General features: G+C 35.0%; 1 protein-coding gene across 1 annotated transcript in view; it reads right to left on the bottom strand.

The window, feature by feature from the left end:
- The window catches only part of LOC136831164 (nephrin-like), a 337,951-nt gene that overhangs the window by 19,158 nt on the left and 294,144 nt on the right, over window positions 1-24,649 (bottom strand). Inside the window, exons 13-14 of the mRNA XM_067091120.1 lie at window positions 19,093-19,276; window positions 378-587 (exon numbers count right to left, since the gene is read on the bottom strand). Coding sequence (XP_066947221.1) covers window positions 378-587; window positions 19,093-19,276 — 394 coding nt within the window. The remainder of the gene's footprint in view (window positions 1-377; window positions 588-19,092; window positions 19,277-24,649) is intronic.

The raw sequence follows: 24,649 nt of genomic DNA, 5'->3' as shown, positions 1-24,649 counted from the left end.
TGCTCCCTACAATATCTCTTGAAATCTGAATAAAGAAATCATGAGAGAGAGAGAGAGAGAGAGAGAGAGAGAGAGAGAGAGAGAGAGAGAGAGAGAGAGAGAGAGAGATAAAAAAAAAAGATGTGACTTATCCAACGTTCTTTTAGAGAGAGAGAGAGAGAGAGAGAGAGAGAGAGAGAGAGAGAGAGAGAGAGAGAGAGAGAGAAATGAAAATCAAACAGAGCCCCAAAAACAAACCTTGAGGCATCTCGTTACCCAAACAGGCTAACCAACACCACAGAACTCCCTCCCCTAAACCTCAATACCCACAGAGGCCTACCAACATCACAGATAGCCCCAAATCACCCATTAACTCACTCTCTCTCTCTCTCTCTTACCTGATATATTTCCAGGCTTGTCCGGCGGGGCGTATCCACGGCCTTTCCTTCGGCTGGAATCCCCGAGTCCTCCCAATCTTCTTCTCGTCCAGATGCATCTGGCGATGAGGGCCAGGATCACCAGAAGAGCCACTACGACGATGACACTGGCCAGAAGGGCTCCAGCCACTGCTCCAGAACTCCGGAGCTCCTCCTCCACTTGCTCGTCTCCTGGTTTGGAGGAGAAATGTACGATTTAATAAAATGTTTCGTGAGATTTGCGAGGAGGTGGGTGTATTATTATCATTTTTATTATTTGCGAACTGACGTTCAGGGTATGTTTTTTTTTGCCTTGGGAATGATTGTTTTTATATATATATAATACATATATATATATATATATATATATATATATATATATATATATATATATATATATATATATATATATACAAATAATATATATATACAGTATATATTTTATATATATATATATATATATATATATTTCTTTTTTTCTTGTCATTTTCTCTCTCTCTCTCTCTCTCTCTCTCTCTCTCTTCTCTCTCTCTCTCTCTCTCTTTTATAGAACCTCTCATTTCATCCCGCAACTTATTATTTTCATTCCATCATCCTGACTTCCTATATCATTTTAACCAGGCTTAATATACCCTTATATATATATATATATATATATATATATATATATATATATATATATATATATATATATATATATATATATATCACACATTACCCACAGGTGAAAAATAAGAAACAGGGTGTAGGTCCTGACCGGTTTCGACTTTATTTCCAAGCCATTGACGAAGGACTGATACAGAGTGTGAGAAGTCACAAATATATATACTACAAGAACAGTACTAACGAACATACACAACCGTTAGAGGCTCCATATACCCACTCTGGCCGGTGTCGAGGTAGGGTGGCCTTAAAACTCATTTGGCTAAAATCACAATAGACTCTCAGGGGACATTGCTGATAAACAGACCATATACCCCACCTCAGATCCACCCTGACAGGTGTCATGGGGGCGGGTTTGGAAACTCATTAACCTTACCCTCGTACTGTGTTTACAAATATGATAATCCTATTTTCATATATCTCTACTACCTTAAGTTTAAACAATTTCCAAATTTCTTTTTGATATTAAGGATCAAGTTTATACATCCCATGACTGATATTCATATTATGGTTGTAACTTTCTTTTATGAAGCTAGATTCAATGATGTTTCCTTTCCAGTGCATTATTAGAATATACAATCCTTTTGCCCCTTCCAGTTGATAGCATGATTGTTCTCACTAACATGTACAAATATACCACTGTTCCCTTGTGCATATCTCACATTTCTTATGTTGTTCAATTCTTTTTCAGTGCTTTCCCAGTTTGGCCAATATAAAAGTTGTCACAAGACTTACACGAATTTTATATACACACCCTTTAATATTGTCTGGGAGTTCTTGATAAGTACATTTTCATTGTTGTATTGTTCTTAAATGCGACATTAACACCAAAATTCTTAAGTAGATGAGGATATCTTTCATACTATTATTATAAGGCAGAACAAGCAAATTTTTTGTGTTGTAAGGTTCTTTCTGGTTTGATACAAAGTCTTTTTGCCACTTCATATGCACTTTTAATACACTATCAGGATATTTCAATTTTTGCCTGCATTCCTAATCTTATCTATTTCATCATCAATATATTCAGGGCTACATACCCTAATGCTCTTAAAAACATAGATGAAAACACTGACTTTTAACCTTATTGCTTTGTCAGAATAGAAATGCACATAGGAAGAAATGTTAGTGTGTATAGAAACCCACTAACATTTCTTCCTATGTGCATTTCTATTCTGGACAAAGCAATAAGGTTAAAAGTCAGTGTTTTCATCTATGTTTTTAAGAGCATTACGGGTATGTAGTGAATATATTGATGATGAAATAGATAAGATTAGGAATGCAGGCAAAATTGAAATATCCTGATAGTGTATTAAACAGTGCATATGAAGTCGGCAAAAAGACTTTGTATCAAAACCAGAAAGAACCTTACAACATAAAAAAATTTGCTTGTTCTGCCTTATAATAATAGTATGAAAGATATCCTCATCTACTTAAGAATTTTGGTGTTAATGTCGCATTTAAGAACAATACAACAATGAAAAATGTACTTATCAAGAACTCCCCAGACAATATTAAAGGGTGTGTATATAAAATTCCGTGTAAGTCTTGTGACAACTTTTATATTGGCCAAACTTTGGAAAGCACTGGAAAAAAGAATTGAACAACATAAGAAATGTGTGAGATATGCACAAGGGAACAGTGGTATATTTGTACATGTTAGTGAGAACAATCATGCTATCAACTGGGAAGGGCAAAAGGATTGTATATTCTAATAATGCACTGGAAAGGAACATCATTGAATCTAGCTTCATAAAAGAAAGTTACAACCATAATATGAATATCAGTCAATGGGATGTATAAACTTGATCCTTTAATATCAAAAGAAATTTGTAAATTGTTTAAACTTTAAGGTAGGCAGTAGAGATATATGAAAAATAGGATTATCATTATTGTAAACACAGTACGAGGGTAAGTGTTAATGAGTTTCCAAACTCCGCCTCCATGACACCTGTCAGGTGTGGATCTGAGGTGGGGTATATGGTCTGTTTATCAGCAATGTCCCTGAGAGTCTATTGTGATTTTTAGCCAAATGAGTTTTTAAGGCCACTCCTACCTCGACACCGGCCAGAGTGGGTATATGGAGCCTCTAACGGTTGTGTATGTTCGTTAGTACTGTTCTTGTAGTATATATATTTGTGACTTCTCACACTCTGTATCAGTCCTTCGTCAATGGCTGGAAATAAAGTCGAAACCGTCAGGACCTACACCCGCCCCTTATTTTTCACCTGTGGTAATGTGTGATAAATGAATCACGTACAAAAGTGATAATAATCATATATATATATATATATATTATCTCTTACAAGAACAAAAACAAAACTAAAAAATTATAAATAAAAAATCACTTCTCCTCCACAGTAATCCAGGGTCTCATACACCATAATGTGAAGAGGAGGTCGCACCGCTCACTCTCTCTCTCTCTCTCTCTCTCTCTCTCTCTCTCTCTCTCTCTCTCTCTCACACACACAGACACTCTCCCGAGAAAAGAAGAAGGAACCTTTTCTATCCCAGCCCCAAAAGAAACTTCCAGCCATTGGAACAAGTAGTTCGGATAAGGCCATTAGAAGCAGCGTGCCATTATCTGCAGAGATATTTCCACAATGGAAGTTTCCTCCCTGAGAGCGACTTAACCAATCTTATACGAGAGAGAGAGAGAGAGAGAGAGCTGGTTGTATTATTCCACTTTCTTTTAGTGTTTCTATTTTGTCTCTAAATCTGTGATGATTATTTCTCTCTCTCTCTCTTTCTCTCTCTCTCTCTCTCTCTCTCTCTCTCTCTCTCTCTCTCTCTCTCTCTCTCTCTCTCTCTCTCTCTCTCTCAGCTGGTTGTTTTGTGTTTCCATTTTGTCACTCATTCTGTAATGATTATTTCATCTCTCTCTCTCTCTCTCTCTCTCTCTCTCTCTCTCTCTCTCTCTCTCTCTCTCTTAGAGACTGTATTTTGTTTAATAATCCCTTACTGATAGTTACCCTCGTGTATCACATTTGTTTTAAGGGTTTGTTTCTTATTTTCTCTCATCAGTCCCTAATGACTATTTAATATCTCTCTCTCTCTCTCCCCACAGGGACGAGGAGTGAAGGTGCCTCCGTTGCCCAAAGCTGTGATTTATGTAACTGGATTTTAGTCAGCTGCTGTGGGTTGCAATTGTGGAGGGAAGTCAGAGAGGAAAATGAAAAGAAAATGTGAAATTCATTCATTTTTTCATATCTCGTGCTAACATCTCTCTCTCTCTCTCTCTCTCTCTCTCTCTCTCTCTCTCTCTCTCTCTCTCTCTCTCTCTCTCTCTCTCTCTATTTGTATTTAATCTCTACTTGTGGAATTCTCTCTCTCTCTCTCTCTCTTTCTCTCTCTCTCTCTCTCTCTCTCTCTCTCTCTCTCTCTCTCATTCATAACAGTGATACCTATCTGTGTTCTTCCCACGAATTTACTTGTGAAATTTACTCTCTCTCTCTCTCTCTCAATCATTCTCCAGTGATACCTATTTGAGTTCTTCCCACGAATGTACTTGTGGAATTCTCTCTCTCTCTCTCTCTCTCTCATTCCAGTGATACCTATCTGTGTCTCCTCTTCCCACGAATCTACTTGTGAAATCTATCTCTCTCTCTCTCTCTCTCTCTCTCTCTCTCTCTCTCTCTCTCTCTCTCTCTCTCTCTCTCTCTAATAAACCGTTCACACGAGATGCCTCAATATCTGGCACACGTGAAAATTCCCCAGATGGCCTGAGAAATGTCTCACAGAAGGAGGCACCTTTAAAACCACTGATATCCCAGCCCCATGAACCACTAAAACATTTGAATAAGGAAGAAACACAATGTATAAAAAAAACCGCTCCAGATGAAAGGGAGTAAAGGAGTACATTCTCCCTCTCCCTCTCCCTCCTTTTCCGTAATATTCACATCATAAGGGGATAAGAAAATCTCTCTTTTTATGCCATCTGCCGTTATTCAAAGGGGTAATTGCACCGAGACCCCTCTCCCATATATCTCAAATAGCGTTCTCGCTTTCCCCGAAAAATGAAGTTATTAAGATGGGATGTATCACAATCTTCTTTCCGCACGCGATGCGGTGGTGGTGGTGGTGGTGGTGTCCTCTCTCTCTCTCTCTCTCTCTCTCTCTCTCTCTCTCTCTCTCTCTCTCTCTCTTGTTTTAAATCGATGTCTATTAAATAAAAATTTAACTCTCTCTCTCTGAATTTTTTTAACTGATATCTATTCAAAATATGTAATTCTCTCTCTCTCTCTCTCTCTCTCTCTCTCTCTCTCTCTCTCTCTCTCTCTCTCTCTCTCTCTCACATACTTGTTTTAAATCGATGTCTATTAAATAAAAATTTAACTTTTTTAATCGATATATATTCAAAATATGTACTATCTCTCTCTCTCCCTCTCTCTCTCACTTGTTTTAAATCGATGTCTATTAAATAAAAATTTAACTTTTTTAATCGATATATATTCAAAATACTTGTATGTACCTATCTCTCTCTCTCCCTCTCTCTCTCTCTCTCACTTGTTTTAAATCCATAAAAATTAACCAAAATATAATTCAAAATATGTAATCTCTCTCTCTCTCTCTCTCTCTCTCTCTCTCTCTCTCTCTCTCTCTCTCTCTCAATCAGACATAAAATATCACTCGATCTTAAAAATCTCTCTCTCTCTCTTTTTAAATCGATACCTATTCAAAAAATTCAACTTCATCTCCCTCTAACTTTCAACGATTTAAATTGATATCCTTTTCAAATGTGTAACTTTCTCTCTCTCTCTCTCGTTTCATTTCCTCAGAATATTTACACACCCGAACAGAAAATCATTCACCCTATTCCTCGTTTATCTTCGAATACATCATATCTGAAGCGGGGATTTTATGTCTCTGTTGTATGTATACATACGTATACACACACACACACACACACACTAACATGTACATATATATATATATATATTATATATATACATACATAATATATATATAATATATATATATAAAATATATATATATATATAATATATATATAATATATATATATATATATATATATATATATATATATATATATATATATATATATATATATAGTGTATGTCTGTAACGTATGTATATATCGAATTGCACAAACAACTTTAATTATAACATTTGGAATATAATTCTCTGAAGAGATTTTTATCTACGGATCGCAATTAATTTCAAAATGAAAAATAAAAAAAGATTTAATGAGTTTTAACTCGACCTGATCATAGGAAACTGTCATATCCATCACAGATTATAAATTTTTTATTCCTTTTACAAGGACGACTCGGTTTTATATATAATTTTCCGGATTTTTTCCAACGGAAATACAAATAAAATCCGACTGGGACATAAAAAATCCGACTGGAATAAAAAAAAATCCGACTGGGAATAAAAAAAAAAAATCCGACTGGAATAAAAAAAATACGAGTAAAAAAATTCCGACTAGAATAAAAAAATCCGTCAAATAAACAAAATCAGACTGAATAAAAAAATTCGACTGGAATAAAATAATCCGACTGGAATAAAAAAAATATTCGACTGGAATAAAAAAATTCTACTGGAATTTTTAAAAATCCGACTGGAATAAAAAAAAATCCGACTGGAATAAAACAAATCCGAAGGAAAAAAAAAAAAAAATATTCCTGGAATAAAAAAAATCCGCTGGAATAAAAAAAATCCAACTGGAATAAAAAAAATCCTACTGAAATAAGAAAAAAATATCTGAAATTGGTTTTAGCGTTTGGACGAAAAATACAATTTTCGATTCTGCGATTGACCTGGAGAGAGAGAGAGAGAGAGAGAGAGAGAGAGAGAGAGAGAGAGAGAGAGATCACGAAATACAATTCAATACGTCAACACATCTTTTCAGATCGTAATTCCATTCATCTTTTCATTACGGTAATTAAAGATATTAGACGCGACTCGAATACAATATTACCATGTTTTTTTTTTTTTAACCTCCCAATATCATGTATCCTATTTCACGTTTCAAAGTTAAAGGGCGAGAGGATTTAATTCTTCACATCAAAAGGCTATTGAAAGCGGTGATTTGTGCATTGACGCAACATTTCCTGGAACTGATGTTGGTGTGAATTGATGAGCTTATGCATCAAGATCGCGAGAGCTTTTTTTTTTTTTTTTTTTTTACAGAACTGACCAGTAGCTTTAAAGGTTTAGGCGGAAAGTGTTAAACAACAGGAACAAAGACATATGAGTCTGTGTATAGATGCACAAAAATGTACACATACAATATATATATATATATATATATATATATATATATATATATATATATATATATATATATATATATATATATATATATATATATATATATATATATATATATATATATATATATATATATATATATATATATAATGTTGCAGTATGTGTAGATGTATCTATACATATATTCATATCTCTTTGTTCCTAAGCGCTTAATACTTTCCGCCTAAACCTCCGAACCTACTTGCCAGTTCTGTAAAATAAAAATAAAAAAAACCGCTCCCGCGATCTTAATATATAAGCTCATCAATTCACACCATCAATTCGAGAGAATGTTGCGTCAATGCACCAATCACCGCTTTCAATAGCCTTTTGATGTGAGGAATTAAATCCTCTCGCCCTTTAACTTTGAAACGTGAAATAGGATACATGATATTGGGACGTTAAAGAAAAAAAAAAAAATAAAACAAAACAGGGTAATATTGTATTATTCGAGTCGCGTCTAATACCTTTCATTACCGTAATGAAAAGATGATTGGAATTACGATCTGAAAAGATGTGTCGACGTATTGAATTCTTTTCGTGATTCTCTCTCTCTCTCTCTCTCTCTCTCTCTCTCTCTCTCCAGGTCAGTCGCAGATTCGAAAATTGTATTTATCGTCCAAACGATAAACCAATTCCAGACTTTTTTTATTCCAGTCGAATTTTTTAAATTCCAGTCGGATTCTTTTTGTTCCAGACGGATTTTGTTTATTCCGGTCGGAATTTTTTTTATCCCAGTCGGCTTTTTTTTTTTTATTCTATTCGGCTTTTTTTTTTTATTCCAGTCGGCTTTTTTTTATTCCAGTCGGATTTTTTTTTTATTCCAGCCGGAATTTATTTTTATTCCGGTCGGATTTTTTTATTCCAGTCGGAATGTTTTATTCCTTTCGGATTTGTTTATTCCAGTATTTTTTTTTATTCCAGTCGGATTTTTTTCATTCCAAACGGATTTTTTTATTGCAGTCCGATCTTTGTATTCCAGTCTGATTTTTTTTATTCCAGTCAGATTTTTTATTCCAGTAGGATTTTTTTTTATTCCAGCAGGATTTTTTTATTCCAGTCGGATTTTTTCAAATTCCATTCGTAATTTGTTTTATTCCAGCCGGATTCTTTTTATTCCAGTCGGATTTTTTTTATTCCAGTCAAATTTTTTTTTATTCCAGTTGGGTTTTATTTTTATTCCAGTCGGATTTTTTCCAGTCGGATTTTTATTTTATTAAGGTCGATTTTTTTTTTATTCCAGTCAGAATCGTTTTTATTCCATTCGGAAGAAAATCCTGAAAATTATAAAACTGACTTGTCCTTATAAATGGAATAAAAAAAAATATTATAATCTGTGATGGATATAACAGTTTCCTTTGATCAGGTCAAGTTAAAACTCATTAAATCTCTTGTTTATTTTGCATTCTGAAATTAATTGCAATTCGCAGACAAAAATCTCTTCAGAGAATTATATGCCAAATAGTATAATTAAAGTTGTTTGTGCAACTCGATATGACTGCCATTAAATATGAGAGAGAGATTAAGAGAGAGAGAGAGAGAGAGAGAGAGAGAGAGAGAGAGAGAGAGAGTATAATGAAGATTGAAAATTTTCGTTCTTTCCAAGAGTAGCAGTTTCTCTCTCCTTTCAATGGCTCGTCCCAAAGCCCCCTGGACGAACCCAGTGGCCACTTATTGTGTTCTCTCTCTCTCTCTCTCTCTCTCTCTCTCTCTCTCTCTCTCTCTCTCTGCTCTCTATTTTTCTTCCATAGAAGTTATTGTCCGTCCGCTCTTTGTGTGTGTGTGTGTGTGTTTGTGTATTCTATCTATCCTTTGTGTACTTGTGTGTGTTTTAGTGTATTACTTATTTTATCCTTAAACACAGCATTCTCTCTCTCTCTCTTTCTCTCTCTCTCTCTCCTACTGCCTTCAAATTAATTTAACTGATTATAAAATTGCCCAGCAAGGTATGTATATATATATATATATATATATATATATATATATATATATATATATATATACAGTATATATAAATAAATATATATATATATATATATATATATATATATATATATATATATATATATATATATATACTGTACAATTTTATGCCTGTTCAATTACGTATGATATACACGTGAAGGAATAAGACAAAAGTGTAATTGTATACATATACATTTTCACGTTCATTCCTTCATAATTATACACATATATGTATGAAGACATATATATTATATATATATATATATATATATATATATATATATATATATATATATATATATATATATATATATATATAATGTATATTTATTCTTTTGATTCATTTTCAGTCACGTGTATACTGACAAATGTATGGTATTCATAATACATATATATACATATACATATATACATACATACATACATAACGTACATACGTTAACGAATCTAAACACAAAGAACGAACGAACGCCGTGTCTCTGTCGTTTCCTATCACCAAGAATTTAACTCAGTGTCTCTGTCTCTCTCTCTCTCTCTCTCTCTCTCTCTCTCTCTCTCTCTCTCTCTCTCTACTTGTATAATGCAAAGCAGAGCCCTGTCTCCTCCGCGCACAAAAACCGTAATTTCTCGATATAATTGAGAAAACGGGGCCAAAGACTCGTGTCATTTTCTCTAGGGCACCATTACGAGCAGTAAAACACCGTTATAACTTGTAATTTCCGGAAACAAGCGCCGTAATTACGAAGTATATTAACCGGTAATTTGGAACGTAAATGATAAAAAAAAAGTATTACAGAATTACAATTTCAATGACGTGGAATTGGGACGTTTTCTGCGGGAATGGCTTGATGAAATGCGTAATGCTATGTAATGCATCTTAAGATATACTGTATAGTATGTATATATATATATATATATATATATATATATATATATATATATATATATATATATATATATATATATAAAAATATTCATTTATATAATATATATATAAATTTGACTCACATCAGGATCGAACCCAGGTCTTTTAAGTGGAAGACAAGACCGCTGCCAACCAAACCACACAAGTCATAAAAGAAGTTGGAACCTGAGTACCACTGCACCTATGGCTTTACCTGGGCAGGCTAACTGCTTTGCATACCAGCGTGTTTTTCCCAACTTCCCGACTCAGGTCTTTCAATCGAAAGACCTGGGTTCGATCCTGATGCGAGTCAGAAATTTATTTCTGTTCCACACGTGATTGTGTGTTATTTCTATAAATATATATATGTATATATATATATATATATATATATATATATATATATATATATATATGTACATATATATATATATATATATATATATATATATATATATATATATATATATATATGTACGTATGTAACTGTATATATGTGTGTGTTTGTATGCTTGCATACATAGAAAAGCGTTCATTTATCCTAACAATTTTACATACATGCTCGTATCTGCCTAAATATTACTAATATCAATCATAATCCGAATGATAATGAAATTATGATGATTATTAAAAATGATATGATGACAGGGACACTGTAATTGGAAAAATAACTCGTTTATAATATTTGATAATTTTCTGTAACAAGTTATATTTATAAGTGAAATAGAATATTTGTATCTTGCCCCCTACATTTCACTGAGAGAGAGAGAGAGAGAGAGAGAGAGAGAGAGAGAGAGAGAGATAATTTAAAATCAATTGCAATGTCTTCATACATTCAACAAAAGGTCAGCCCAACATGATACACAACACACAGTCCAAGTACACAGCAACACAGGACTGTAATTACACTTGTCAAAACTGGGTACCCAATTGAGTATACTGACAGGTAAAAAGGTGTGCAAACACAATAACTGTAACTAGCCTTGCAACAGAAAGAAAACTGTTAACAATACTGTTTCGTGAATCGACACGAAGGGTACATGTAGGCTATGTTTAAAATGCGTGTGTGTGTGTAATATACATATATACACATATACATACCTACCGAGCTGCCCTTCTTCAATACATATTGAATTAAGCCAACCTTACCTCACCTAGGGGCAGTGTCATTCTGCGTCCTAAAGTCAAAAAGATTCTTGCTTCTTGGGCTCCATTTCTGTACACTAAAGTTACATTTTACCTCGCTTGCAAGATTAAGTGTTGGTTACACAGGGAAGCCTATCCTAGCCTAGCCTAGTGTAGTGTAGTGTAGTGTAGCCAAACCTAGCCTAGTAACCTGGTCTGGTCTGGTCTAGCCAAGCATAGCCTAGCATACTCTAGTCTCGTCTAGTGTAGCCTAGCCTAGCCTAAGCTAGTCTGTTCTGGCCTGGTCTGGTCTAGCCTTGCCTAGTCAAATCTAGTCTGTTCTGGTCTAGCCTAGCCTAGCATAGTCTAATTTATTCTGGTCTGGCCTAGTCTAATCTAGTCTGTTTGGGTCTGATTTGGCCTAGCCTAGCCTAGCCTAGCTAAACCAAGCAAGCTGCAAGAGGGATTGAAGTTACACTCCATGTACCAAATTTTCTAGTACAGATCAAAACAAACACAGCACACTCCCACACCACTGCACGCATTATACATCCTTGCCTAGGCAACGTAAACATTTGATAATTGAAAGTGCTGCAACATAAATAACTGTACCGTTGTGTAAAATTATTTTACAATGACGAGGAGACATTTTCAACCAACTCGAATCTACAGCAATTCGAAACTGAAGGTGAATGATTACTATTGAGAACAGAATATAAAGGTATAATCTGAGCCCTATACCTCGACTGTTAATGAATTTTGAGGAGTTAAGAGGAAAAAAATAGAATACATTAAAAAGCTGTGGGATTAGTACTTTAAAATACAATTTGTACCAATGCTGTAATAAGTTTTGGAATTGCTAAAAACATTAAAAATTACAGTTTATCTTTCTGTATGTGAAAATTTCCTTGTAAGATACTATGGTACACATGGCGTCTGACAAATATTTTATTATATATATGTGTGTGTGTGTGTGTGTGTGTGTGTGTGTGTGTGTGTGTGTGTGTGTGTGTGTGTGTGTGTGCGCGCGCGCAAGAATTCTCTATGAGAGGATATAACCAAACTCATCCTGGAAGCTTAAAGTAATCATATTACCTTATATCCATTTACATATTTGAAAATGGATACTGCTTGCATAACGACGTAAATAAATATAAAATAAAAAACATATTTGAAAATGAGAGAGAGAGAGAGAGAGAAAGAGAGAGAGATAAAAAAGAGAGAGATGCAAATATAACGAACGCAATTAAATTCCTTTCTCTCTCTCTCTCTCTCTCTCTCTCTCTCTCTCTCTCTCTCTCTCATGCCATCCTTCTGGGGTCTAAGTGCCCAGCCAGCTACGCCATAATGCGAATGCTGTGTCAGCAATATTGACTTTCAGTGGCCTACAGGGAGATGGTAATGTCAGCCCTGATGATGGATAATAATTATTATTCTCTCTCTCTCTCTCTATCTCTCTCTCTCTCACTGACACACACAACTCAGACATGAGGTCAAATATACATACATTATATATCGTGCAGTGTAATTGCTGTGTATGTATGTGGGTGTATTTTTGTGTGTGTGTATATATATTTTTTTTTATATATATACAATATATATATACAATATACTGTATATATATATATATATATATATATATATATATATTTTATATATACAATATACAGTATATATATACATATATATATATATATATATATATATATATATATATAGATATATATATATATATATATATATATATATATATATATATATATATATATATATAAAAAAACATGGAGCTATGAGCTTCGCAATGTAAGACATACTGAAAAAAAATTTCTTCCTCTCTCTCTCTCTATACTGAAAAATCATTTCTCTCCCTCTCTCTCTCTCTCTCTCTCTCTCTCTCTCTCTCTCTCTCTCTCTCTCTCAATTTCTTCCTCTCTCTCTCTCTCTCTCTCTCTCTCTCTCTCTCTCTCTCTCTCTCTCTCTCTCTCTCTCTCTCTCCACCAAAAGTCCCTTGATATTTGAGGACGGAAAACGTCACAAGCATAATATACAAACTTGCCGAATATAAATTCGCCCGCCCGGGCTCGCCGCCGCCGCCGCCAGACCGCTTCCGTACGTATAAAATGCTCAGCTTATTCCTGCTTGTTGAAAACCGAAGCCGGGGTAACATATAATAAAAATTCGGGTTCCTTCCTCTCCCCCAAGAGAATGTCCCAAAAATGCATCGTTTTCTCCGCAGCTGGTCGGCGAACACAAGCATTTTATATATAGAGTATATAATATAAAAAATATTAGATTAAAAAGTCGTATGCCTGGACGTTCAACTTTCCTGAAATAGAGATTTGTGTGTGTATGTGTGTGTATATATATATATACATTATATGTATATATATACATATATATATATATAATGTATATATATCATGATATATATATGTACATATATATGTTATATATATACATAAGTTATGTATACACACACACACACACACACACATATATATATATATATATATATATATATATATATATATATATATATATGTGTGTGTGTGTGTGTGTGTGTGTGTGTGTGTGTGTAGTGTATGTGTTGTCTTAAAATTTTCATAAACATCGTGATATACTAGTTTGTATTTTCTAAATGCTCTGTGAATGTGTGTATTAAAGCATTTTTGAACATTACGTATCCTAATACATCAAAAATAAAATTTTAAAGTCGTATGCTTGGGCCATTCTGCTTTCAAGAAATACTGAATCCTATTTCCCGACTGCTCTGTGCGTGAGTGCGTCCGCGCGCGCGCTTGTATTACAGCACGGATAAACAAGACACATCCTACCATATCATAAATAATGGGATTTTTAAATTCAATAACTAGAATCATCCCACAAAATTATATATATGTACACATTCTCGACAAAACATAATTCAGCATCTAGGCGGCTTTTCCCAAAGTCTTCCGACACATCACCCACATTCTAATTTATACCGAAACGTATGAATATTTAAGAAATGCATAATATCTTTCCTCAAAATGCATATGGCGAGTTGAGGCTAATTCATAACCTCTTTTAAGCTCGTGGCCTAGAAATGATTCTCTGAATGCAATATTTCGCATTCATCACCCAGCAAGGTCGGTAATTATGACGCTAGTTTCTGACATTGTCTATTTTCGTATTTAATGTACATTCCTTGTTTCGCAAACAATAATGCAATTGCTGGAATATTACGCTTTATAAATTTGTGCGTGTGTGTGTGTGTGTTTATGTATGTATGTAAATGTATATACATGTAAACATATATATATATATATATATATATATATATATATATATAGATAGAGAGAGAGAGAGAGAGAGAGAGAGAGAGAGAGAGAGAGAGAGATAAGAATGGAATTATATTATGATTTTATTTCATTGCAGACTGCACTTATGCCGGATAATGAGTTATTTAAACGACCGGATTACGCTGTTCAGATTAAGATGAATCCTTTACACAGTCATAAATAAAAGTTATGTATATATGTATATAATATATATATATATATATATATATATATATATATATATATATACATATATATATATATATATATATATATATATATATATATATATATATATATATATAAAATTCTATAGCATATTACAAACCAACAATATATAAATAATGATCATTATATTTTTTACACAAACAAGTACATTTTCCTAACATCCTTATATAAAACGATCTCTCTCTCTCTCTCTCTCAAGGTAAAGCAGATTGAATGTGGATCAGCTTTAGGCAAGGAATTTATGAAGCAATTAACTGATTACTACAAACTAATAACTCGAACGGATGAAGAATCTATGATAACTATAGCTAAACAATAACTAAAATATAAACCTTTAGTTATAGTGTACAATTCCGAGCGATGAGACGAACAAAACGTTGAAAGAACGCACCCAGGATTAAAAATATTACAAAAATAGGGAGTGAAAACATAAAATTTAGTCCCAAGGTCATTCAGCGCTGAAACCGAAATTGAGAGTAAATGGTTTGAAAGGTGTAACAAGAGGATAACCTTTTGCAGTTGCACTGTGAAACAATGTCAGGAGAAGGTGGATAACAAAAAGGAAGAAAGAGATGATGAATGTAGGCAGAATCAAAAGAATGAAAGGGGTTGCAGCTAGGGGCCGAAGGGACGCCGCAAAGAACCTTGAACAACGACTACATTGCACCGAGTGAGGTGCTCTGACGTCACTACCCCACAACGGACATTTAAAAAAAAAATGGATAACAGCTTATATGAAGGTCGTTATTTGAAGATTAATAAAGAGTTAGTGGATGAAATAGCGTAGACTTTTCATTATATTAAGCCCCTGGCAAAACACCTGATCTTCTAAATCCTGCAACGAGGAAATTATGGATATCAAAATACTTCCGTAATTGAAAGGCTTACCAATAATTGATGCATATTCTGGTTCATATACCGATAATGTTAACATGACTTCGATGCTAAAATCAATGCACGTAAGTTATGAATATTGAGGGTATTATGAAAATAAATCCACGGAAAAGAGTAAGCGACTCAGGAAGGGTATATATATACATTGCAAATGTTTGGTGATGGAACCCACTCCAATTTACGTGTTCTATGAATCAAATCTGTATGTATTATGTCAGTATGTAATATATAAATATACACATGTATATAATATATATATAAAACATATATACCTATGTATGTAAATACATATGTATATACAATATTATCACGTATCTATAATATACGAGTATATGTATATACATATATATAAATTATAGATACGTGATATTTTATATACGTGATATTGTATATACATATGTATGCATATACATATGCATATACATACATTTGTATATATGTATTATATATATATATATATATATATATATTATATACATGTGTATATATATATTACATACATAATACATACAAATTTGATTCATGGAACATGTAAATTGGAGTGGGTATATCACCAAAACATTTGCAATGTATATATATCCTGCCTGAATCGCTTGCTCTTTTCCGAGGATTTATTTTCATAATACCCCTTAATACTCATAACTTACGTGCATTGATTTTAGCATCGAAGTCATGTTACCATTATCGGTATATTAACCAGAATGTGCATCATTTATTGATAAGCCTTTCAATTACGGCAGTATTTTCATATTCGTAATTTCCTCGTTGCAGGATTTAGAAGATCAGGTGTTTTGCCAGGGGATTAATATAATGAAAAGTCTGCGCTATTTCATCCACTAACTCTTTATTAATCTTCAAATAACGACCTTCATATAAGCTGTTATCTATTTCTTTTAGTCTGAATGGCTTTTGTGGGGTAGTGACGTCAGCGAACCTCGCGCGGTGCAATGCAATCATTGTTCAAGGTTCTTTGCGGCGTCCCTTCGGCCCCTAGCTGCAGCCCCTTTCATTCTTTTGACTCTGCCTACATTCGCCATCTCTTTCTTCCTTCTTGTTATCCACCTTCTCCTGACAATTGTGCAATTGTTTCACAGTGCAACTGCAAAAAGGTTTTCCTCCTGTTGCACCTTTCAAACCTTTTACTCCCAATTTCTCTTTCTGCGCTGAATGACCTTATCGTTGGTTCCAGCGCGTAGCCTTGGGGCTAAATTTTATGTTCCATTGCTTTTATTAAATTATTATAATATTTGAATCCTGGATGCGATCCTTCACGTTTTGTTGTTGGTCTCATCGCTCGGGATTGGAAACAATAACTGAAGATTATATTTTAGTTATTGTTCCCTAATAAGGAATGTATGTGTATATATATATATATATATATATATATATATATATATATATATATATATATATATATATATATATATATATATATACATACAGTATATATAATTATAAATACGTGATATCTTAATAATGAAATTATCGTCATATCCACCACCTGACCTTTCTGTAAAAATTGAAAATGAAGTGACATGAATATATATCAACCATGCCAACGAACCATTACAAAGCCTATTCTTTTGTAATTACTGGTATTAATCGATATTTTAATAATGCAAAGATAAACATTGGCTTTTACAAGGATTAAGATCTATTGAAACAAACTGGCCATCTCTCTCTCTCTCTCTCTCATTCCTCCCTTCTCTATCTCTCTCTCATTGCTCCTTTATCTCTCTCATTCCTCCTTTCTCTCTCTCTCTCATTCCTCCTTTCTCACTTTCTCTCATTCCTCCTTTCTCTCTCTCCCTCTCTCATTCCTCCTTTCTCACTCTCATTCCTCTTCTCTCTCTCTCTCTCTCTCTCTCTCTCTCTCTCTCTCTCTCTCTCTCTCTCTCTCTCTCTCTCTCTTTCTCATTCCTCCATTCTCTCTCTCTCTCATTCCTCCTTTTCCTATCTCTCTCTGGTTCCTACTTCCTCTCTCTCTCTCTCTCTCTCTCTCGTTCTATACGCAGCCAGGCTAGGCCTTGCAGGTGTGTGTGTGTATGTGTGTGTGTGTCCAGTCACTGACCTGTCGCGAGGCAATTAAATAATATTAATAATAGACGCGTGCAAAACGTCATTCCGTGCAATTTTAATTGGCCTCAAACGTGGCGTGTGTTTCCCAGCTGTTCCGTCTCCAAACCAGAACTTGCTTTTTTTTTTTTTTTTTTTATGCCTTTTTACCGAAACGTCTAATTGGTGTCCTCGTCAGATGGCAAAAGGCTTTGTGAAATGACAACCTAGAATTGAGGAGGCGAGTGAACGAGATTCGTACTAGAATGGTTTTCTGGTTGAACTGACTCGCTCTGTGTGTGTGTGTGTGTGTGTGTGTGTGTGTCTGTGTGCATCTCTCTCTCTCTCTCTCTCTCTCTCTCTCTCTCTCTCTCTCTCTCTATCTCTCTGTGTGTGTTTTCTTTTTTTTCATTATCAGGTTTAGTTGCTTGGAAGACTTTTAAAGTATATATGCATACCCTGCAGTTAGTCGACAAATATAAACGCACATGTACAGTATGTATATATATATATATATAATATTAGACGACAAATATAAACATACATGTACAGTATGTCTATATATATATATGTATATATATATATATATATATATATATATATATATATATATATATATATATATATATATATATATATATATATATATACATACATTATATATATATGTGTATATTATATATATATATATATTTTTTTACATATATATATATAAGTATACACACGCATTATATATATATACATTCCCTGAGACTTTGGTGGCAAAGAAAGTTAAGAGAGAGAGAGAGAGAGAGAGAGAGAGAGAGAGAGAGAGAGAGAGAGAGAGAGAGAGAGAGAGAGAGAGAGTCTTCCACCAAAGCCCTCTTTTTCTACTATGTCAACCTAACCCTGACAAAGTCTGGATAAGTCTGTGAGGAATGCGACAAACAAACACACAGACACATACACAGACAGAATTGTCTTTTACCAAAGCCCCCTTTTTCCACTATGTCAACCCTGGAAAAGTCTGGCAAAGTTTGTGAGATGCACGACAAACAGAGACATAGACACTTAAGCATTCTGTTCTCAGCCATTTTGCAAGTGAAGGCTTCCAAGTCTGGCAAAGTCTGGAAAAGTCTGTGAAGTATATGATAAACAAACACACGCACACAGACACAAAGACACTTACGCATTCTGTTCTCAGCCATTTTCCAAGTGAGGGCTTCCAAGCCTGGCAAAGTCTGTGAGACATAAGACAGACAGCACATACTACAGACACAAAGAAACTTACGCATTCTGTTTTCGGCCATTTTGTAAGTGAAGGCTTCCAGCTTGACCGAGGGAGAATCACCGAGGGAATTCCGAGCCATGACCTGGATCACATAGTCCAGCCCTGGGGTCAAGCCTTCCAGAGTGAAGTTGGGCCATCGAGCAGACACGTTTACCTGGCTGCGGCCTGTCACGGCTTCGAAGACCTGCAAGGGAAAGAGAATAACACAAATGAAATAATAAAAAGTAAATCTGTTGTGGCTTTGAAGACCTGCGAGGGAGAGAGAATAACACAAATGAAATAAAAGGTAAACCTGTCATGGCTTCGAAGACCTGCAAGGGAGAGAATAACACAAATGAAATAAAAGGTAAACCTGTCATGGCTTCGAAGACCTGCGAGGGAGAGAATAACACAAATGAAATAAAAGGTAAACCTGTCACGGCTTCGAAGACCTGCAAGGGAGAGAATAACACAAATGAAATAAAAGGTAAACCTGTCATGGCTTCGAAGACCTGCGAGGGAGAGAATAACACAAATGAAATAATAAAAAGTAAATTTATCATGGCTTCGAAGACCTGCGAGGGAGAGAGAATAACACAAATGGAATAAGAAAATGAAACCCGTCACGGCTTCGAAGACCTGCGAGGGAGAGAATAACACAAATGAAATAATAAAAGGTAAATCTGTCACGGCTTCGAAGACCTGCAAGGGAGAGAGAATGAAATAATAAAAAGTAAACCTGTCGCGGTTTCGAAGACCTGCGAGGGAGAGAGAATAACACAAATGAAATAATAAAAAGTAAACCTGTCACGGCTTCGCGAGGGAGAGAGAATAGCACAAATGAAATAATAAAAGGCAAACCTGTCACAGCTTTTAAGACCTGCAAAGGAGAGAGAGAATAACACAAATGAAATAAAAAGCATAAAAGGTAGATGATATTAGCCCAGGCGATCTGTTATTTATAAAGAATCATAATAAAAATAATACATAGGTAAATACAGTAATATTAGCCCAGATTATCAGAACTGCGAGAGAATAAAAATTAAATAATAAAAAGTTAGGGAGAGAGAATAACAAAAATGAGATAATAAAAGGATACGAGAGATAATAATAAAAATGAAATAAAACTAAGGAAAATATTATTAGCCCAGTTTATCTGCTAGTTAAAAGAATAGTTTTTATAAAGAATAAAAGACATACATATATATATATATATATATATATATATATATATATATATATATACATTTATATATATATATATATATATATATATATATATATATATATATATATATATATATATATATATATATATATATATATTTATATTTAAATACTATATATATATATATATATATATATATATATATATATTCATATTTAAATACTATATATATATATATATATATATATATATATATATATATATATATTCATATTTAAATACTATATATATATATATATATATATATATATATATATATATATATATATATATATATATATATATTCAGTATGTATATATATATATATATTCAGTATGTATATATATATGTATATATATATATATATATTATAATTAATCTGAAATAAAAAATACCACAATACAACGTTGCCAAAAAAATATACATAATTTAATATTATCTTTTTCTCTCTCTATAAGTCTCCAGTGAATGAAAAACATTAGACTTTAACCCACTAATAAATAAGAGAATCGTGTCACAGAAATACAGCTGATTATAAATTCAATATGATGAAAGTCAGACATTACACAGGTAATAAATTTTCGTGATCCCTGTCATGTGGATTAAGACGAAAGTCATATATACTTATTCTTCGTGTAAAATATTAAAACAATAACTTCTGTATTATCATGATTCATTTGAAAACCACCTAATCAAAAGAGGATTATATTCAGCTCATGAAAATGACTGAAAGAATGAATTGTGTGTGAGAAAATGGATTCATATTCAGCTCATGAAAATGATTGGTAGAATAAATTCAGTAAGAGAAAATACATTCATTTTCAACTCATGAAAATGACTGATAGAATAAATTCTGTATGAGAAAATACATTCATATTCAGCTCATGAAAATGATTGACAGACTAAATTCTGTATGAGAAAATATATTCATATTTAGGTCATGAAAATGATTTAAAGAATAAATTGAGAAAATATATTCATATTTAGCTCATGAAAAAGACTGACAGAATAAATTCTGTATGAGAAAACACATTCATATTCAGCTCATGAAAATCACTGAAAGAATAAACTCTGTCTTACAGAGTTATAATTCTAACTTACAGAGTTTATAACCAGCCCGTGAAAATGATAGCAAGAATAAATTCTGTCTTACAGAAATATATCCAGCTCACGAAAATGACGGAAAGAATAAATTCACTGTATGATTAAGATACATTTATTCACCAGCAAGTCCCCAGAAAGCGTCCACGCACCGGTAAATTTCAAAGATACCTCTTGGTGGCCTGGCTTGACCTTGCCAATAACAGGAGAGAGAGAGAGAGAGAGAGAGACTTTGAATGACGTGGGATATAATAAATGGTGCACGGAGCCTAAAATGTCTTCCCAGGACGCAACGGCCACATAGACCGACAGACAGACAGTCGGACAGGCAGTGAGAACCTGGAGAGACAAATGTCAAATACGAAGGATTTTGGAGGTCCAGGTCCGCTCAAAGAGGACGGGATTTGGAGGGTCGGTACCTTGCTGTGATGGACCGGGGGCGGGGGTTTGAGGAAAGGGGGTTGGTGAAGTGCTACCGGAGGGGGGGGGGTGATATAGGGGCCTCAGACACGCGCTTCGCTAGGCTTAACTTTGAAATTACATTTCAGGCTCCCGTGGGAAGAAGAGGAGGGAGGATGAGGAGGTGGGCGAAGGGAAGGTGTATTATAAAGCATCGGAGGGCCAGATTTGGGACCCACACGAATTTCGATAGTTTTCAAGAGGAGGGTTTTGAGAGATGAGGGTTTATACTACTACTGGCTATCTTATGAATTGTTAATTTTACTTTTTTTTACTGAAATTTGGAATATAAAATTGAGAGTAAAAAAGTTTGAAAGGTGTAATCAATTGTTAGGAGAGGGTTGAGGAAAGTAAGATGGAAGAAAGGGTATATGAACGGAGGTACAGTAAATGGAGTGAAAGGGGTTGCAGCTAGGGGCCGGGGGGACGCTGCAAAGAACCTTAAGTAATGTCTACAGTGCACCGCGTGAGGTGCAATGATGGCAATGTCCTCCTACGGGGCATGGTATGTCTAGGAAATGCCAGTCTCTCTCTCTCTCTCTCTCTCTCTCTCTCTCTCTCTCTCTTATGCTCATCCTTTCTCATGTTACTCATCTAATCATCAATCTCTCTCTCTCTCTCTCTCTCTATGTTCATCCCTTCCTATGCCATTCATCTAGTCATCAATCTCTCTCTCTCTCTCATCCCTTCAAATGCCATTCATCTCTCTCTTTCTCTTATGTTCGTTTCTTCTCATGCCATTCATCTATTCATCAATCTCTCTCTCTCTCTCTCTCTCTCTCTCTCTCTCTCTCTCTCTCTCTCTCTCTCTCATACACATCCCTTCCCATGCCATTCATCTAGTCATCAAGCTCTCTCTCTCTTTCTTTTATGTTAATCCCTTCCCATGCCATTCATCTATTCATCAATCTCTCTCTCTCTCTCTCTCTCTCTTTTGCATGTATCTAGCACGGATCATCGCCACTAACATCCACGCCGAGACCCGTATTAAAACACGTTCCGTCGTAAAACCGCAATCTTTCTCGCGTCTAGTAATATTCCCGCGATGAATGAGCGAAGAATCCCTCTGGCGGCCCTAATGAAGCTGATGTTCCAGTGTGCTTCCGTTGCTTCTCCTCTCTGGCAAAGAGAAGCAGCACCTCCAGGCTGAAGTATTGATAAGCTGGTATCTGAGGATGTTTTTCTTAAGTTTTTTTTTTTTTTTTCGTTTTTTTTCAGGAGAATGCGATGCGTTTTTGTTTCCAGGTCTTCTTGCCTTGGGGGGAACTGGCGCGCTCGCGCGCGCTGATAAATGACAAGGGAAGGACGAGTAAGGGTGTATACACGTGCATGAGGTGTACATCCATGGCATGGCATGGCTCGGCACGGCACGGCACGGTACGGTACGGACGGTACGGCTCAGTTGACATTGGCACGTTAAGACTCATGAGATTGGCATGGCATGGCACGGCCAGGCACGGCACAGCTCGGCACGGCAGAGCACGGCTCTACTTGGTTTGTCTTTGCACGGGACGGGACGTTTAGCCATGGCCCTGCAAGGCTCGGCTCGGCTCGGCACAGCCCTGCAAGGCTCGGCTTGGCACGGCCATGCAATGCTCGGCTCGGCTCGGCTCGGCTCGGCTCGGCTCAGCTCGGCACGGCCATGCAATGCTCGACTCAGGGGCACGGCCATGCAATGTCGGCTCGGCTTGCCTCGGCTTGGCTCGGCTCGGCTCGGCACGGCCCTGCAAGGCTCAACTCAGCACGGCTCTGCTTGGCTTGTCTCTGCACGGCACGGGACGTCTAGCCACGGCCCTGCAATGCTCGGCTCGGCTCGGCTCGGCTCGGCTATATATATCCTCTCTCTCTCTCTCTCTCTCTCTCTCTCTCTCTCTCTCTCTCTCTCTCTCTCTCTCTCTCTATATATATATCTATATATATATATATATATATATATATATATATATATATATATAAATATAGATTAATAAATATATTGTATTTTAAAGCCGCAATCTGACCTGCGAGCTTTGAATGAATGCGTGATATCGCGCGATACTTATGGAAAATACCAAAATGCACGACGCTGCAGCTGTTGCAATTAAAAGCGACTGTGACGTGCAATTATCCAGACGGTTTATTCATTTCTCTGCGAATCTGCACGGCTTTGCTGTTTTCGTCATTCGAGGCCCTGCCGTGCAGTGCCGTGCAGGTAGGAAGACGTGCAGAAACGATGCAATGAAATGTCTAAATAGATAAGAACGGATTTTGGGAGTCTCTCTCTCTCTCTCTCTCTCTCTCTCTCTCTCTCTCTCTCTCTCTCTCTCTCTCTCTCTCTCTCTCTCTAATGGAAAGTGAGAACACTTGCAACTTGCAGCAATAAGAGTGAGAAGATTTGCATACAGCACATTACAGCAGGCAATGAGAGTAGAAGAAGAGTTTGCACAAAATACAGGCAGGGAAGAAGATGGCTCATTTGCATATGGGAACAAACTTTAAAGGTGAAAAAAAAAAAACAAACGAACATTTTGCTGTGAATGAGGGATGAAATTTGATTTAACAAGAATCTAGGATTACTTAATAAATTTTATATATATATATATATATATATATATATATATATATATATATATATATATATATATATATATATATATATATATATATATATATATAGTGAATGTTTTAACAACTGCCTCTCTCATGATTCTGAACTAAAAAAATAAAGTGCCTGCAAATACCAATACTAATGTTGGCAATATTTGAACCTAACCTAACCTCCCAACCTTCCCAGGACTGATATCGTAAGCCTAAACAGACACAATCTCTCT

This window comes from Macrobrachium rosenbergii, chromosome 48 (genome assembly GCF_040412425.1).
Source record: "Macrobrachium rosenbergii isolate ZJJX-2024 chromosome 48, ASM4041242v1, whole genome shotgun sequence".
Lineage (NCBI taxonomy): Eukaryota > Metazoa > Arthropoda > Malacostraca > Decapoda > Palaemonidae > Macrobrachium > Macrobrachium rosenbergii.
This window is presented reverse-complemented; position numbering and strand designations above follow the sequence as displayed.